Source organism: Geotrypetes seraphini, chromosome 4 (genome assembly GCF_902459505.1).
Source record: "Geotrypetes seraphini chromosome 4, aGeoSer1.1, whole genome shotgun sequence".
In the NCBI taxonomy this organism is placed as follows: Eukaryota; Metazoa; Chordata; class Amphibia; order Gymnophiona; family Dermophiidae; genus Geotrypetes; species Geotrypetes seraphini.
In genome coordinates, this window is record NC_047087.1 from 245,990,661 (window position 1) to 246,007,391 (window position 16,731).

The 16,731-nt window shown below is 46.6% G+C and overlaps 1 protein-coding gene across 6 annotated transcripts in view; it reads right to left on the bottom strand.

Moving 5' to 3' along the window:
• CDK1 (cyclin dependent kinase 1) overlaps positions 1 to 16,731 on the bottom strand; it is a 124,038-nt gene that overhangs the window by 24,529 nt on the left and 82,778 nt on the right. For all 6 annotated transcript variants that reach the window (XM_033942194.1, XM_033942196.1, XM_033942200.1 and 3 more), the window contains one exon: positions 9,470 to 9,640. In XM_033942194.1, coding sequence (XP_033798085.1) covers positions 9,470 to 9,640 — 171 coding nt within the window. The remainder of the gene's footprint in view (positions 1 to 9,469; positions 9,641 to 16,731) is intronic.

Here is a 16,731-nt window from a genome sequence, read left to right on the forward strand (position 1 = left end):
TGCAGGATCCGATGAAGCTTCCATCTTGAACATGGACTCCCACAGCAGACAGCGACGCTTAAACGCTCTCGCCGTCAGAGTGGAGTAAGGCCGGCACGATTTCGGGAAGTGATCCAGTCCCAGACACTGTAAGCAGCGTCGATGAGGGTCCGTGAGCGAAATCGCGCGCTGGCACTTGCTACACTTTTTAAAACCGGTAATCGGCCGGGACATAGGCCGGAAAAGCTCCGCCGCAAGGTCGAAGGCGCGGGGCCCCAGCCACGCGGCCGACCCGGTATCGGAAGGAAAAATTTTTTTTTTTTTGAAAAAAGAAATCAAAGAAAGAAATAAATGCACAGGAGAGCCAAAAGAACTCAACCCGCGGCAAAAAAAGAAGGCAAAAAAGAGATTCAATGGGCGCAAATTGAAGATAGACTTCTCAGCTCCGCGGAAGAAAAAGAACTGAGGAGACACGCCCGGACCATCAGGCGGGAAGGCACTGGCGCATGCGCGGTGCGGGCATCTCGAAACTTCTGAGTTTCTTCAAGCAAGACATGCTTGCAAGATGTCCGTATCGGGGCTCTGTCGGATGACATCACCCACTAGTGAGAATACCTGCCTGCTTGTCCTGGGATAAGCAATGTTACTTACCGTAACAGTTGTTATCCAGGGACAGCAGGCAGCTATTCTCACTAGTGGATGACATCATCCAACGGAGCCCGATGCGGACATCTCACAAGCATACTTGCTTGTAGAAACTTTTAGAAGTTTCGATTTGCCCATACCGCGCAATGTGCGAGTGCCTTCAAGCCGATGCACCGGGCGTGTCTCCTCAGTTCAGATAGCCAGCAGAGAAGCCAACCCAGAGGAGGTGGGTGGGATGTGAGAATAGCTGCCTGCTGTCCCTGGATAACAACTGTTACGGTAAGTAACATTGCTTTATCCCAGGACAAGCAGGCAGGTATTCTCACTAGTGGGTGACCTCCGAGCTTACTACAATGGGATGGTGGGAGAGTTGGCAACTTAGGAGAACAAATTTTGTAACACTGTTTGGCCAAACTGTCCATCCCGTCTGGAGAAGGTATCCAGACAATAGTGTGAGGTGAAGGTATGAACCGAGGACCAAGTGGCAGCTTTACAAATCTCCTCAATCGGTGTCGATCTGAGGAAGGCTACAGAGGCTGCCATTGCTCTTACCTTATGGGCTGTAACTTTACTGTGAAGGGGTAATCCAGCCTGGGCATAACAGAAAGAGATATAAGCCGCCATCCAGTTGGAGATGGTGCACTTAGAGATAGGGCGTCCCAACTTGTTCGGATCAAAAGAGATGAAAAGTTGAGGAGCAGTTCTGTGAGGCTTGGTGCGTTCCAGGTAGAAAGCCAAAGCACGCTTACAGTCCAGAGTGTGAAGAGCTGATTCTCCAGGATGAGAATGCGGCTTCGGAAAAAACACAGGAAGAACAATGGATTGATTCAGATAAAATTCCGAGACCACCTTGGGGAGGAATTTGGGATGAGTGCGAAGGACCACCTTGTCATAATGAAACACTGTAAAGAGCGGATCCGCAACCAATGCTTGAAGTTCACTCACTCAACGGGCAGAAGTGAGGCCAATGAGAAGCACCACTTTCCAAGTGAGAAATTTCAGAGGAGCCTTGTTAAGAGGTTCAAAGGGAGGCTTCATAAGTTGAGAAAGAACAACATTGAGGTCCCAAACCACTGGAGGCAGTTTGAGGGGAGGATTGACATGGAAAAGTCATTTCATGAATTTGGAAACCACAGGATGTGCAGAAAGAGGTTTCCCCTGAAGAGGCTGGTGGAAAGCAGCAATTGCACTAAGATGGACTCTGATCGATGTAGACTTGAGACCAGAATGAGACAGGTGCAAAAGGTAGTCCAAAACAGAGGACAAGGAGGCATGTTGAGGTTCCTTGTGATGAGAAAAACACCAAGTAGAGAATCTAGTCCATTTCTGGGAATAGCATTGTCTAGTAGCAGGCTTCCTTGAAGCTTCCAAAACATCCCGCACAGCTGGTGAAAACTGAAGGGAAGTTACGCTGAGAGGAACCAAGCTGTCAGGTGTAGTGACTACAGGTTGGGATGAAGCAGAGATCCCTGATGCTGCGTAAGCAGAGATGGAAACACTGGCAGAAGGAAGGGCTCCCTGCAGCTGAGTTGCAGAAGGAGGGAGTACCAAGGTTGTCTGGGCCACCAAGGAGCAATCAGAATCATGGTGGCCCGGTCGGACTTGAGCTTGACCAGAGTCTTTTGAATGAGAGGAAACGCATACAGAAAGAGATTCCCCCAGTCCAGAAGAAAAGCATCTGCCTCGAGACGATAAGGAGTGTAGATCCTGGAGCAGAACTGAGGCAGTTGGAAGTTGTGGGGAGCTGCAAAGAGGTCTATCTGAGGCGTTCCCCACAGGGAGAAGATTTGATGAAGGGGCGTGGAATGGAGAGTCCACTCGTGAGGCTGTAGAAGACGATTCAAGTTGTCCGCCAAGGCATTGTCCACCCCATGAATGTAGACAGCTTTGAGGAAGGCGTTGTGGTAAATCGCCCAATCCCAACCTTTCAGAGCTTTCTGACAGAGGGAGGCCGATCCCGTGCCTCCCTGCTTGTTGACATAATACATGGCGACCTGATTGTCCATACGAATGAGGACCACTATGTCGTGAAGCAGATGCTGAAAAGCAGTGAGAGCATTGAAAATCGTCTTGAGTTCCAGGAGATAGATATGGCACAGACGATCCGCACTCTCCAATAGCCCTGGGTGCGGAGCCCGTCCAGATGAGCCCCCCAAGCATAGGTCGAGGAGTCGGTCGTGAGGACCTTCTGAAGGGTAGGCATGTGAAACAGCAAACCTCTGGAAAGATTGGAAGAGAGCATCCACCAGCGAAGCGACTGCAGCAGAGCAGGAGTGACCTGGATGTGACGAGTCAGAGGGTCGGAGATCTGCGACCATTGAGAAGCCAGGGTCCACTGAGGAATCCGCAGGTTTAGTCTGGCAAAAGGTGTCACGTGAACCGTAGAGACCATGTGGCCCAGGAGCACCATCATGTGTCTCGCCGAGATGGACGGACAAGAAGAGACCGAGTGACAAAGATGAAGAAGCGCCGCCAGGCGCTGAGGAGGAAGGAACGCCCTGAGTTGAATAGTATCCAGAACAGCTCCGATGAAGGGGAGAGACTGTGAAGGTTGAAGATGGGATTTGGGAAAATTGATCTCGAATCCCAGACTCTGCAGAAACCAGATTGTCCTCTGAGTGGACCGGACGGCCCCCTGAGATGTAGAATCCTTGATGAGCCAGTCGTCGAGGTAGGGAAACACCTGCAGACCATGGTTCCTGAGTGCTGCGGCCACCACAACCAGGCATTTGGTGAAGACTCTGGGAGATGAAGCTAGGCCGAAAGGGAGCACTCTGTACTGAAGATGAAGGTGTCCCACCCGAAATCTGAGGTATTGACGGGAGGCCGGATGGATGGGAATATGAGTGTAGGCCTCCTTGAGATCCAGGGAGCATAACCAGTCGTTCTGCTCGAGGAGGGGATAGAGGGAAGCCAGGGTCAACATGCGAAACTTCTCCCTGACCAGGAACTTGTTGAGCACCCTGAGGTCCAAAATAGGACGCAGGTTGCCTGTCTTCTTCGGAACAAGGAAGTACCGGGAGTAAAAACCCCTGTTCTGTTGGTCCACAGGGCTCGACGGCATGAAGCCGGAGCAAAGCCTGAGCTTCCTGAAGAAGAAGGGCGGTCTGGGTTAAGTTGGAAGGATACTCTCTTGGAGGATGGTCCGGAGGAACATGATGGAATTGAAGAGAGTATCCCTCTCTTACGATGGAAAGGACCCAGAGGTCGGTGGTAATAGTCGTCCCATCGATGGTAAAAATGATGGAGCCGACCTCCGATGGGAAAAAGCAGGGAGGGCAGAACGATGGAAGTTATGCTCCCTATGAGACAGTCATAAAGGCTGGGGAGCCTTAGGGACAGCTGAAGGCTAAGGTTTTTGCTGGGGCTTCTGCTGATGCTGCCTCTTCACCGGCGGCCGAATGGTGGGGGCCTGCTTCGGCGGGTAGCGCCTCTGATAAATCACAGCTGGACGAGACGGACGAGAGATAGCAGGCTTGGGCTTCTGGCGGAGAATAGATTGAAAAGATTTTTCATGTTTGGACAGCTTCTCCGTTGCCGCATCAATGGACTCGTCGAAAAGGTCCACTCCCACACAGGGAACGTTCGCCAGCCTATCCTGGAGATTCAGGTCCATATCAATGGTGCGAAGCCACGCCAAGCATCTCATGGCCACCGAACAAGCAGCTGCTCTGGCCGAGAGCTCAAAAGCGTCGTAAGACGATTGCATCATCTGCAGGCGGAGTTGGGACAATAATGCCAGAACTTCCGAGTACTCGAAGCGAGCCTGAGAGTCCAGATAGGGCAAAATCTTTTGAAGAATGGATAGAAAAATCTCAAAGTAGGTCGCAAAATGAAAGCTGTAATTCAGGACTCGAGAAGCCATCATCGAGTTCTGGAAGATGCGCCTGCCAAATCTGTCCATGGTTTTGCCCTCCCGGCCAGGAGGAATGTAAGCATAGACCTGGGAGGGATGAGACTGCTTCAGAGAGGATTCAACCAATAGAGACTGGTGAGAGCTGTGCCCCGTCGAAGCCCTTATGGTGCACCGTGCGGTACCTAGCATCCAACTTCCCTGGGACCGCAGGGAGGGAGTATGGGGTCTCGAAGCATCTCATGAAAGTCTGGTCCAGAAGCTTATTTAGAGGCAGACGGAGAGACTCGGCAGGAGGTTGAGGAAGATGCATCGTCTCCAGATATTCCTTAGAGAACTTGGAACCCGAATCCAGGGTGATATCCAGATACACCGCCATCTGCCTCAGGAAGAACGAGAATGACAACTGGTCCGCCAGGGCCGGGCCTCGAGACGGGCTCGAAGAAGATGAGGCGGCCTGGTCCGCAGAGGCCGAGGATCGGCAAGGGGAGAACGAACCCCCGCAGTCCTCGAGTTCTGGCATAGGAGGAAGAGGCGAGTACTCCGGGGAAAACTCCCGGAAAGGTTGCTTCCGACGAGGCGAGGCGTGTCTCGATGAGTGCCTCGATGAATGCCTCGATCGACGACAGGAGCTGTGTCGAGAAGCAGGCCTTGAGTGACGAGGCGAGCGAAGCCCAGCCGAGGCAGCCACCGAGTAGATGGGACTGGAGGCTGTGGATCGAAGCAGCAGAGGCTGAGATGAGGCCCCCAGAGGCGCCCCCCCAAGGCTCGAGGCTCGACATCGCAGAGGAAGTCTCCGGTCCAGGCAAGCCATGCATCGAGGGTATCGGTTCCAAAGGTGGCATGGACAAAGACTCTGCTCCTTGCGAGACATGCCCCGAAGCCAGACCAGACACTCGCCAAGACTCTGCTCCCAGCAGCGAGAGTGTGCGCTGAGGAGGCACCGGAGGCGGCTCGACCTCGCAGGAGGCTTCCACATGCCCAGGCTGGATCTGGGAGAGAAGCGTCGGCCCAATTTTGGTAAAGAGCTCGACAAATCGCTTCTCTATCATGGCGTGGAACGAAGCCGGCAAAGAGGGATCCGCATCAGCAATGGGACCTCCCGCACGGACATCGGTAACTCGACCGCCAGGGGGCTTGGACTTAGAGGCCTTAGGCACCTTAAGCACCACTGGAGGAATGGGAGGCTGCGCTACCTGACCTGAGGAGACAGTGGAAGGCACCGCAGCAGGCGTCGGAGTCGAAGCCGGCATGAACGAGGCAGGCTTGAGCAGACTCGAGGCCAAAGATGTTGGATCGGAAGTCGAAGGCGTGGCGCTCTGTGAAGAGGGCAGCACCGGGGACGCCTCCATGCTAAACAGCGACTCCCACAAAATACAGCGACGTTTAAAAGCACGTGCTGTAAGTGTGGAGCAAGGCCGGCACGATTTCGGAAGATATTGAGGCCCGAGACAAGCGTCGATGAAGGTCCGTCAACGAAATTGCATGCTGGCAGTTGACACACTTTTTAAAACCGGTAACAGGCCGGGACATAGGCCGAAAAAGCTCCGCCGCAAGGTCAAAGCCGCGGGGCCACGGCCACGCAGCCTGCCCGGTCGAACGATCTAAATAAATTTTTTTTTTTTTAAACAATAAAACGCAACGTGAGCCAACGATAATGAGCCCAAAAAACTCAAAACTGCGGGCACAGAAGGCACAATAAAGGAACTTCGCGCAGAGAGTTTCGAAGGCAAACTTCTCAGCTCTGCGGAAGAGAAAGAACTGAGGAGACACGCCCGGTGCATCGGGCGGGAAGGCACTCGCGCATGCACAGTGTGGGCAACTCGAAACTTCTAAAAGTTTCTACAAGCAAGTATGCTTGTGAGATGTCCGCATCGGGGCTCCGTTGGATGACGTCACCCACTAGTGAGAATACCTGCCTGCTTGTCCTGGGATAAATTAGAAGTTCTCAGTAAGGCTGCAGAATCAAAACTGAACTTCAAGGGGAGTGGCCGCACAGGTGACATCGCAGAGGGAGTTGGTGTTATTTTTAAGTTCTGCAGCCAAGGCTGGAATGGATGCATTACCTGATAGTTCAGGCTCTAGAGCAGTGGTCTCAAACTCAAACCCCTTGCAGGGCCACATTTTGGATTTGTAGGTACTTGGCGGGCTTCAGAAAAAATAGTTAATATCTTATTAAAGAAATGACAATTTTGCATGAGGTAAAACTCTTTAGGCTAAGTCTTAATAATAATATTGTAATTTATAGCTATGATCAAGAAACTATTTTATTTTACTTTTGTGATTATGATAAACATACCGAGGGCCTCAAAATAGCATCTGGCGGGCCACATATGGCCCCCGGGCCGCGAGTTTGAGACCACTGCTCTAGAGGGATTGTACAAGAATGCACCTGTATAGCTTCATGGTGCGACCTCATCTGGAGTATTTCATTCAATTCTGGTCTCATCTCAAGAAAGATATAGCGGCACTAGAAAAGGTTCAAAGAAGAACGACCAGGATGATAAAGGGGATGGACTCCTCTCATAAGAGGAAAGGCTAAAAAGGTTAAGTTTCTTCAGCTTGGAAAAGAGACAGCTGAGGGGAGATATGATTTCAAAATCCTGAGTGAAGTAGAACGGGTACAAGTGGATCGATTTTTCACTCCATCAAAAATTACAAAGACTAAGGGGCAATCGATGAAATTGCAGGGAAATACTTTTAAAACCAATAGGAGGAAATTTTTTATCACTCAGAGAATAGTTAAGCTCTGGAACGTGTTGCCAGAAGCTGTGGTAAAAGAGAATAGTGTAGCTGGTTTTAAGAAAGGTTTGGACAATTTCCTGGAGAAAAAGTCCATAGTCTTTTATTAAGAAAGACAAAGGGGAAGCAACTGCTTGCCCTGGATCGGTAACATGGAATGTTGCTACTTCTTGGGTTTTAGCCAGGTACTAAAGAACTGGAATGGCCACCATGAGAACGTGCTACTGGGCTTGGACTATTGGTTTGACCCAGTAAGGCTATTCTTATGTTCTTAAGACAAACCAGATCTGTGCACCACGGGCCAGCTCGGAGCCACCAGGATCACACCACTGATGTGATGAACAATGTGAAGGAGGACTCTGCCCACCATCGGCCACTGGGAAAAAATATACAGGAGGCTTTCCGTCGGCCAAGTTTGCACCAGAGCATCCAGCCCCTCGGCATGGAAATCTCTGCGCTGACTGAAGAACTTTAGCACTTTGGTGTTGACACTCATGACCATCAGGTCCATGACCAGCTGCCCTTAAGCCTGCACAATCAGGAATGGGATAAAGCCAAGCCATGGACTGCACCAAATGAAAGGGCGTGTCCGGTGACTTCTATTGCATGTGCATCACATCCCGAATATCCTGATGCATAGGAAAAGAATGGGAGGCTGCCCGGATCCCTAAAAACAGGAGGTCCACCACATGAAGGGGCTCTTCTGCATCCTCCTCAAAGTGCAAAACCCATGAATCCTGAAGAATAAGCTCCTGAAGCTCTTCCCGGTGAAAAACACATACCACTGACGCATCCTCGCCAGCTGTTGTTGCCAACAAACACACGTCAGCGTCATCTATCCCCCCAAGAGGATCTTGGAGGTCCAACAAGGGGTCCAAGTCCTCATCAGGAGAAAATGCATCTCCAAACAATAAAATCCTCTTCCCACGAAACCCGCTGCCGACTGGACAAAGATGGGGAGAGCTGAGCCAAAGCCAATGCTGAGGGGGGTCGAACGAGGGTAGATGCGGAAGGCAAAAGCTCCCGCCCCTCCCCCCCAAAAAAAAAACAGGCCCCTTCCCCCCCCCCCCCGAGGAAGAAACAGGACCTCCCAGACGCCTGCAAGTATGCCCTGTACATGGTCAAAACAAAATCTGGGGCAAACCCCCCTGGCGGCTAAGGACTCACTGCCAAAGCAGAAGACCCAGCAGAAACCTGTTCCCATCTCTCTAAGACAGGGGGAAGGTCACCTGAGGTTGCAGACAAAATGGCAGAGCTTCCTGTTCAAAAATCCTCCCTCGAGGCCTGCGGTGGCAAAGAGGCCTAAACAGACCCAGCTCCTAAAGCAGGCAAGCCAGCAGCTGCGAAAAGGGAGTCCCCAGCACCATTGGCGGTTAGGGAAACCTCCATTCCCTGACCGTCAACGGCTGGGGAAATCCCTGTGTGGGCAGAAGGGGAAGCCCGGACTGCCCCACTGCCTGCTGCCAATGAGTGGTGCATGCGTGAAGGGGAACCCTGCTCGTGCACACGCTGGCCGCATCCACCACACGCCTGGAGCACATTGAGTACTTTTTAAGTTTCTTAAAAGTGCTCATTGCGAAAACCGCTACAAGGGAAAATAAAGTGCCGGTTAGCAATAAAAATCAATTAACCTTATTTGAAGACTTTTCTTCATACCAGCACTGCCTCAGGGCTTTTCTTTTTTTTTTTTTCAACACAACTTTTGTTTGAACATACCCCACTGGCTCTCAAAGCCATATGCCGGTAGTTAGGGAGGTTGGGGAAATAGGGGGAGGGATTCAACCAGTCGAGTGTGGTAGCTCCGATGCCTGACAGATCCCTAAAAGTGTCCCCCAAGCTCAATCCAGCATCACAACCAGGTACAAGGCAGCCAATTTAAAATCCAACAGCACACTAAACCATGGAAAGACTGCATAGGTTTACCACCTCCACCAGCTGCAGACAGAGTAGACTGATTGTACTAGGGACTGCACAGCCCACTTATACTACAGTCAAAAGTTTGTATCTCAGTCTCCACCTGCTTGTTGAGGTGAGCTATAACCCATCAGTTTCTGTGCTGGCCTGGAGGGATGATAAAGAAATAAGTAGTAGTAGTTCCTCCCCCCCCTCTTATATTCCAATATTAAACAGTGCCTTGGCAGTATTGTCAATAGATAAATGCTTCCCTTTATCATCATTTTTTCTCCTTGATTACAACATGAAAGATTGGCTTACGTGACTTGATTGTAGAACTAGAATGAAAATCATTACCTCATGTGTGTACACTCGTACTGGGATTCCAAAGGCTCGTCCTAGTCCAAAATCTGCTAGCTTAATTACTCCTTTGCTGTCTATCAACAAATTCTGAGGTTTCAAGTCTCTGTGCAGGACCCTTCTTGAGTGGCAAAAGAGAATGGCTTGCAAAATTTGGTACAAGTAACTCTAGGAAATTGGAAAAATAAACTGTATTAAAGTGGATACATTTCATAACACACTTTTTAATAAAACAAACAGTTTCAGAAAACACACTACTCACACAAGATGGCTGATAAATGTCATCACATAACATATATGCCAGTTATGAGCAATGCCCTAAAACTGTATTCAAGTTTATTAGGTATTTATATAATGCCCATCAAGGTTTATCTAAGCGGTTTTACAATCAGGTACTCAAGCATTTTCCCTATCTGTCCTGGTGGGCTCACAATCTATCTAACGAACCTGGGGCTATGGAGGACTGAGTGACTTGGCCAGTTGTTAAATTGTAGTAATGGAATTGGATGAAGTGGAGAAGAATTGGACAGGTTCTAGGAATGACCTGTGCAAGTCCAATAATTTTCAATTCAACCAGTTTGAAGGTGATGAAACATTTGTAGTAGATAGCCTTGAACTGTTTCTAGAAAGGTGATTTAATATAAATAACTGCAAAACAAACCTTCAAAACCAAAGTTGAGCAAATTAAAACACAAACTATACACAACATATATATCTTATTTTAAAAGAATGAACAGCAAACAGTGACAAGTGAAGCATTTAGGATCAGGTTCATTCAGTAATCTCACATTTTCAAACATGTCAAAACGTACACATATAGAATCAGTAAGAATATATCAAAACTCTGAATGAAAAAAAAAAGCAGCAATCAGCAAAAATCTGAACTAAAAACATCAGTATAGCCATATCTTAATTTTATTTATTTATTTATTGCAAAGCTAGACCTGATCTTAGAAAAGGCTATGCTAAATTTTGACAGTTTTTAGCAGAGACAAGCCCTAGGTAAATATCTTCCGATATATCCCCCTCTAGTATAGACTATAATGATTTTCCTAGAATAAGTGGGTCAGATTTAGCCAGAAAAGTAGGAAAAAATAGGTTCTTACCTTTATAATTTTCTTTGTAGTACAAAGGTAAAGGATTCTGGATGATAACCTGTTTGCAGAAGGATGTCAAATCACATCTTTCAGCTCTGTTTCCTTCCCCAGTGGAATGAACTGCAACCTTCAGTTTATACCAAAGCTCCCCCCCGGGAAGGGGATGGAGGCATCTCAAGTGGCTCCCATGAATGTTACCTTGATAGCACCTCCTTCCTGCCACAAAGCCACGACAGCACTTCCTGCACGCCGCCCACTGCTGACCCAGAAGTCTTCACTCCAATGTTAGAGCTGACATCAAAGGGAAGGCTTCCCGGTCAGCCACATGCATTGTACAAGAACCATCACCAGTGGCCCTGTGAAGTAGTTAGGCTGGAAGTAGGCGGCCCACCTGGTACACACACTCGAGACATGGGCGCAAATATCTGGGCCACAGAAGGGAGGAAAAGAACATGCACGTTGGAACAAGGAAGGAAAAGAAAAGAGGCATGAACTTGGGACAAAGGAGGAAGCGTGTTGAGAGGTGGAAGGGGCACAAACTTCAGACAAAGGCTGGAAGGAGAGGGCACAAACTTCAGACAAAGAAGGGAGGGAAGGAAAGATGCTGAGGTGGGAGAGTGAATGGAAAGCAATTACTTACCGTAACAGGTGTTATCCAGGGCAGCAGGCAGATATTCGCACATGTGGGTGACATCCACGGAGCCCCAGTACAGACACTTTAAAAGTGCATCGCCACTTTAACAAATTTTAAAAGTTTGCGATAGCCCGCACCGAGTATGCACGACTGCCTTCCTGCCTGGCTTAGGCGCATGACTCCTCAGTTCAGTAAGACAGCTAAGAAGCCAACCAGGGGAGATGGGTGCGTTGTGACAATATCTGCTTGCTGTCCCTGGATAACACCTGTTACAGTAAGACAAGCAGGAAGCATATTCTCACATGTGGATGACCTCCAAGCTAATCAGAATGGGATGGTGGAGAGGGGAGGGGTTTTTGTTAAATATGGGTTTGGATCTGCAAGGGGAAAATAAACTCACTGATTTATTGGGAAGCATTGTGATGCAGGGGAATTATGATTCAATTGGAGGGAGCGGTAAATTTTCCCAATTTTTATAGGTATCAATCATCCTATATTTTGCGCCAAGGTATGTATTGGGTCCTCACAGAGCTCATTGAAAATATCCCAAATTGGTTGTGGTTGGAATGGCAACTCATGTTTCCTCTGCGATTATGTCATGTTCTCAGCATCAAAATGCCTAGATTATATAAAGAAAACAGAATTTTAATGGATACATGGAAAACCTTATGACATGTCAATAATTTAACACCTATCCCAATAATTAAAATCAACAAATCAGACTATATGGCTTAACTCCAAGATTCAAATTGGCAGATCTAAGGTCATCTGGAAGCATTGGATGATAGCAGGAATACGTATTTTAGATGATGTTATAATTAATGGTAAGCTGCTTGATTTTTCACAGTTGCAGCATAAATTTGGACTTAACAATTCACATAGTTTTAGATGGCTGCAACTGAAGCAGGCCATTCAGGTGGGGTTCCCTGAATGGAAAAATTTAAATAATCAGTATATCTTGGAATTCTTATGTTTTCAGGTGGACTTCCTGTGACAGCAGGCCGCACAATGGTATAAATTGTTAGCTGAATTTGTAAATAAGACACCAAAAACTGGTCTTAGGGACATCTGGAGTATTGCGATTAAGCACCAAATTTCTGCGTCTGAATGGCCACGAATTTGGATTTGGAGGATGAAATGTACAATGTCGGCATCTATGAGACAAACATGGTTTTCTCTGTTACACAGAGCATTCTGGAACCCTGTTCGTTTACAAAAGTTGGATAGCTCCAAGTCAAATAGATGTTGGCATTGTCATCTCGAAGTAGGGACATTAGATCATTTATTGTTCTACTGTCCTTTTATTATGGCATTTTGGAAATCAATATGGGGCCAAATTAATTGTTTGTTGGAAAATCCAGTGGCATTGTCTTATGATACTATATTATTTGACATGATTATGAGGGCTAAAAGCCAAATATCATCTAAGAACAACAGGCTTTTGTTAATAATGACAGGAGTCGCCATACAACAAATTACAAGCAATTGAAAGAATTTGAAAAGGCTTAACTATAGTTTTTGGTGGAATTCACTATGTCATATGTATAAAATGGAAAGGACATTGGCCATTCAGAAAGGGAATTTTAAGAGGTTTCAGGAGATTTGGGAGCCATTAGCAAAATATTGTGACGTTTAAATAGTGTTTTCCCCTTTAAATTTGCACATCCGGGTGGGGGGAGGCAGGACAATGTAATTTAATTTTGAATAACTGATATGGGGTGAAAATATATATTTTTTGTATGGACATTGTGATTGATTAGGGGGGAGGGGTATTTAAATCTGAAATGGATATTACAAGAATATTAAGTATGATATTTGAGCATAAAATGTTGTATGGATTGTTACACTTATTGTAAGTATTGAAATTAATAAAGAATTGGGGGAAAAAAAAAAAAAAGAATGGGATGTTGGGCGTGTTGGCCTTTAGGAAAATAAATTTTGTAATACTGACTGGCCAAAGTGCTCATCCCGTCTGGAAAAAGATTCCAGACAGTAATGTAAGGTGACTATGAACTGAGGACCAAGTAGCAGCTTTTCATATCTCGTCAATAGGAGTAGATCGAAGGAAAGCTACAGAAGCTGCCATAGCTCGAACTTTATGGGCTGTGACATAACTCTCCAGATGCAGCCCAGCCTGAGCATAACAGAACGATATACAGAAGCCAATCAGTTGGAAATGGTTAAGGGACTGGAGGAGTTGCCATATAATGAGAGATTAGAGAAACTGGGCTTCTTCTCCCTTGAAAAGAGGGAGACATGATCAAAACATTCAAGATAATGAAGGGAATAGACTTAGTAGAGAAAGAGAGATTGTTCACCCTCTCCAAGGTGGAGAGAACAAGAGGGTACTCTCTAAAGTTAAAAGGGGATAGATTCCGTACAAACGTAAGGAAGTTCTTCTTCACCCAGAGAGTGGTAGAAATCTAGAACGCTCTTCCAGAGGTTTTATGGGGGCAAGCACCCTCCAGGGATTCAAGACAAGATTAGATAAGTTCCTGCTGAGCCAGAACGCACGCAGGTAAAGCTAGACTCAAATAGGGCACTGGTCTTTGACCTAATGGACTGCTGGGCACGATGGACCACTGGTCTGACCCAGCAGCGGCAATTCTTATGTTCTTATCAAAGGAGACAAAGTTGAGGAGATGTTCTGTGCGGCTTTGTCCTGATGAGATAATAGGCCAAAGCTCGCTTGCAATCCAGAGTGTGAAGTGCCGTTTCTCCTGAATGAGAATGAGGCTTGGACAAAAACTCAGAAGCACAATGGACTGATTAAAGATGAAATTTGTGATGACTTTAAGCAGAAACTGTAGATGGGTGTGAAGTACCACTTTGTCATGATGGAACACTGTGAATGGTGGATTGAAAAGCCGGCTGCTTAGCCCTTCACTGACTTCTGGCAGAAGTGAAATGAGAAAATAACCTTCCAGGTAAGGTACTGGAGATGAGCTGTAGACATTAGTTCAAAAGGAGGCTTCATTAACTGGGCAAGAAGGTCCCAGACTATTTTAGGTGGCTTGAGAGGTGGTTTAACATTGAAAAGGCCTTTCATGAATAGAGACCAAAAGATGAGAAGTTAAGAGGTTTACCATCAACTGGCTGATGAAAGGCTGTGATAGCGCTGAGAAGGACTCTAGTAGATGTAGACTTGAGTCCTGAGTCAGACAAATAGGGAAGGTAATCCAAGACTAGTGAAACTGAGATGGATGTTGAATCATAGTGATAAAGAAGACACCAGGAAGAAAAATGAGTCCACTTCTGTTGATAGCATTGCTAAGTCCTTCTCCAGGATTTTCTTCTGTGAATACAGAAGTATTTGTTTAGCAAGTTAGCTTTTTCCTGATCAGCCTCCACATAGCAATTTGTAGCTTTTCAGCCTCAATTCCATTTTTTACTTCCTCTTTTCACCAATATACCTGAAATAATTTTGTCACATTTACATTTCTAGTCATTTGCTCTTTCAATTGCGCTAGATGTATCTGTCTTGGATTCTTTCAATTTCATGCCAGCTCTTTTGCCTTTATTTTCTCCGTCACTTTTTTGGAAAACAGTTATCAGTTTCGTTTTTCTTTTGCTTTTAGGCCAATAAAAGGTCGGTGGCCAATTTTATTGCTCCTTTCAGCTTGGACCATTGTTTTTCCACTTCTATTCCATCCTTTCAGCTTTTTCTTCAAATATTCCTTCATTTTGATAAAGTCCGCCGGATGTTTGAAATCCAGGACCAAGTTTTGCGTAGCCACCCTCCACTTAATCTAATCTACAATTTGTGAGTCGCTCTATGCCTAAAATAGGTTCAAAGCGACATACAATTCCAAGTGATAGGCAAAAAAGAATTAAGGAGTAAGCAGGAGGAAGAGAGGGAGAGGGTGATGAGTCTTCCACAGGAAAAATTTGAGTAGATATTAGAAGTACAGTTTACATTGGATGAAGATATGATGTTGAGTTAGAACAAGCTACTGATTGTCAATGGAATATATTATCTTGAAATCTTGAGAGCTCGAAACTGGGACATTAGATCATTTGTTATTATATTGTCCATTGATTCTTGCTTTTTGGAAATCAATATGGGGTCAAATAAATTGTATGCTGGAAAATCCAGTAGCATTATCGTACAATACTGTGATGTTTGGCATGTCAATGAGGGCTAAGAGCCAAATTTCATCTAAAAATAACAGGCTTCTACTTATGACAGGGGTTGCCATACAACAGATTACGAGTAATTGGAAAAACTGGAAGAGACTTAATTAGTCTTTATGCCACATTTATAAAATGGAAAGAACAATAGCCACACAGTAGGGGAATTTTAGAAAATTTCAAGAAATTTGGGAGCCATTAACAAAATATTGTAATGATTGAATATTATATTTCCCCTTAAAAATGCACATCCAGGATGGGGGGAGGGGAGGGAAGGGTTTTCCGATTTGAATATTAAATAAGGTATATAGGAATGGGGCTTATAGTAGGTTTTCTTGAATTAAAAAATGTAATTCATTAGGGGGGAGGGGATAAATTCTGAAAGGGTGCTTAACAGAATATTAAGTGTTATATTGAAGTTTAAAATGCTATAAAGCAATGTTACTTACCGTAACAGTTGTTATCCAGGGACAGCAGGCAGCTATTCTCACTAGTGGGTGATGTCATCAGACAGAGCCCCGGTACGGACGTCTCACAAGCACGTGTTGCTTGTAGAAACTTAAAGTTTCTAGATGCCCGCACCGCGCATGCGCCGGTGCCTTCCTACCCGGAGATCCGGGCGTGTCTCCTCAGTTCAGGTAGCTAGCCTGAGAAGCCAACCCAGGGGAGGTGGGTGGGACGTGAGAATAGCTGCCTGCTGTCCCTGGATAACAACTGTTACGGTAAGTAACATTGCTTTATCCCAGGACAAGCAGGCAGGTATTCTCACTAGTGGGTGACCTCCAAGCTAACCTCAGTGGGATGGAGGGGGAGTTGGCGACTTAAGAGAATAAATTTTTCAATACTGTTTGGCCAAACTGTCCATCCCGTCTGGAGAGGGTATCCAGACAATAATGTGAGGTGAATGTGTGAACCGAGGACCAGGTGGCAGCCTTGCAAATTTCCTCGATTGGTGTTGATCTGAGGAATGCTACTGAGGTTGCCATTGCTCTGACCTTATGGGCTGTGACCTTACAAGGAAGTGATAATCCAGCCTGGGCATAGCAGAAAGAGATACAAGCCGCCATCCAATTAGAGATGGTGCGCTTTGATACGGGTCTTCCCAACTTGTTAGGATCGAAGGAGACAAAAAGTTGAGGAGTGGTTCTGTGTGGCTTGGTGCGATCCAGGTAGAAAGCCAAGGCACGTTTACAGTCTAGAGTGTGAAGGGCCGATTCTCCGTGGTGAGAATGAGGCTTAGGGAAGAATACTGGAAGTACGATGGATTGGTTGAGATGAAATTCGGAGACCACCTTAGGCAGGAATTTCGGGTGAGTGCGGAGGACCACCTTGTCATGGTGGAATACTGTGAATGGTGGGTCCGCCATCAATGCCTGGAGTTCGCTGACTCTGCGAGC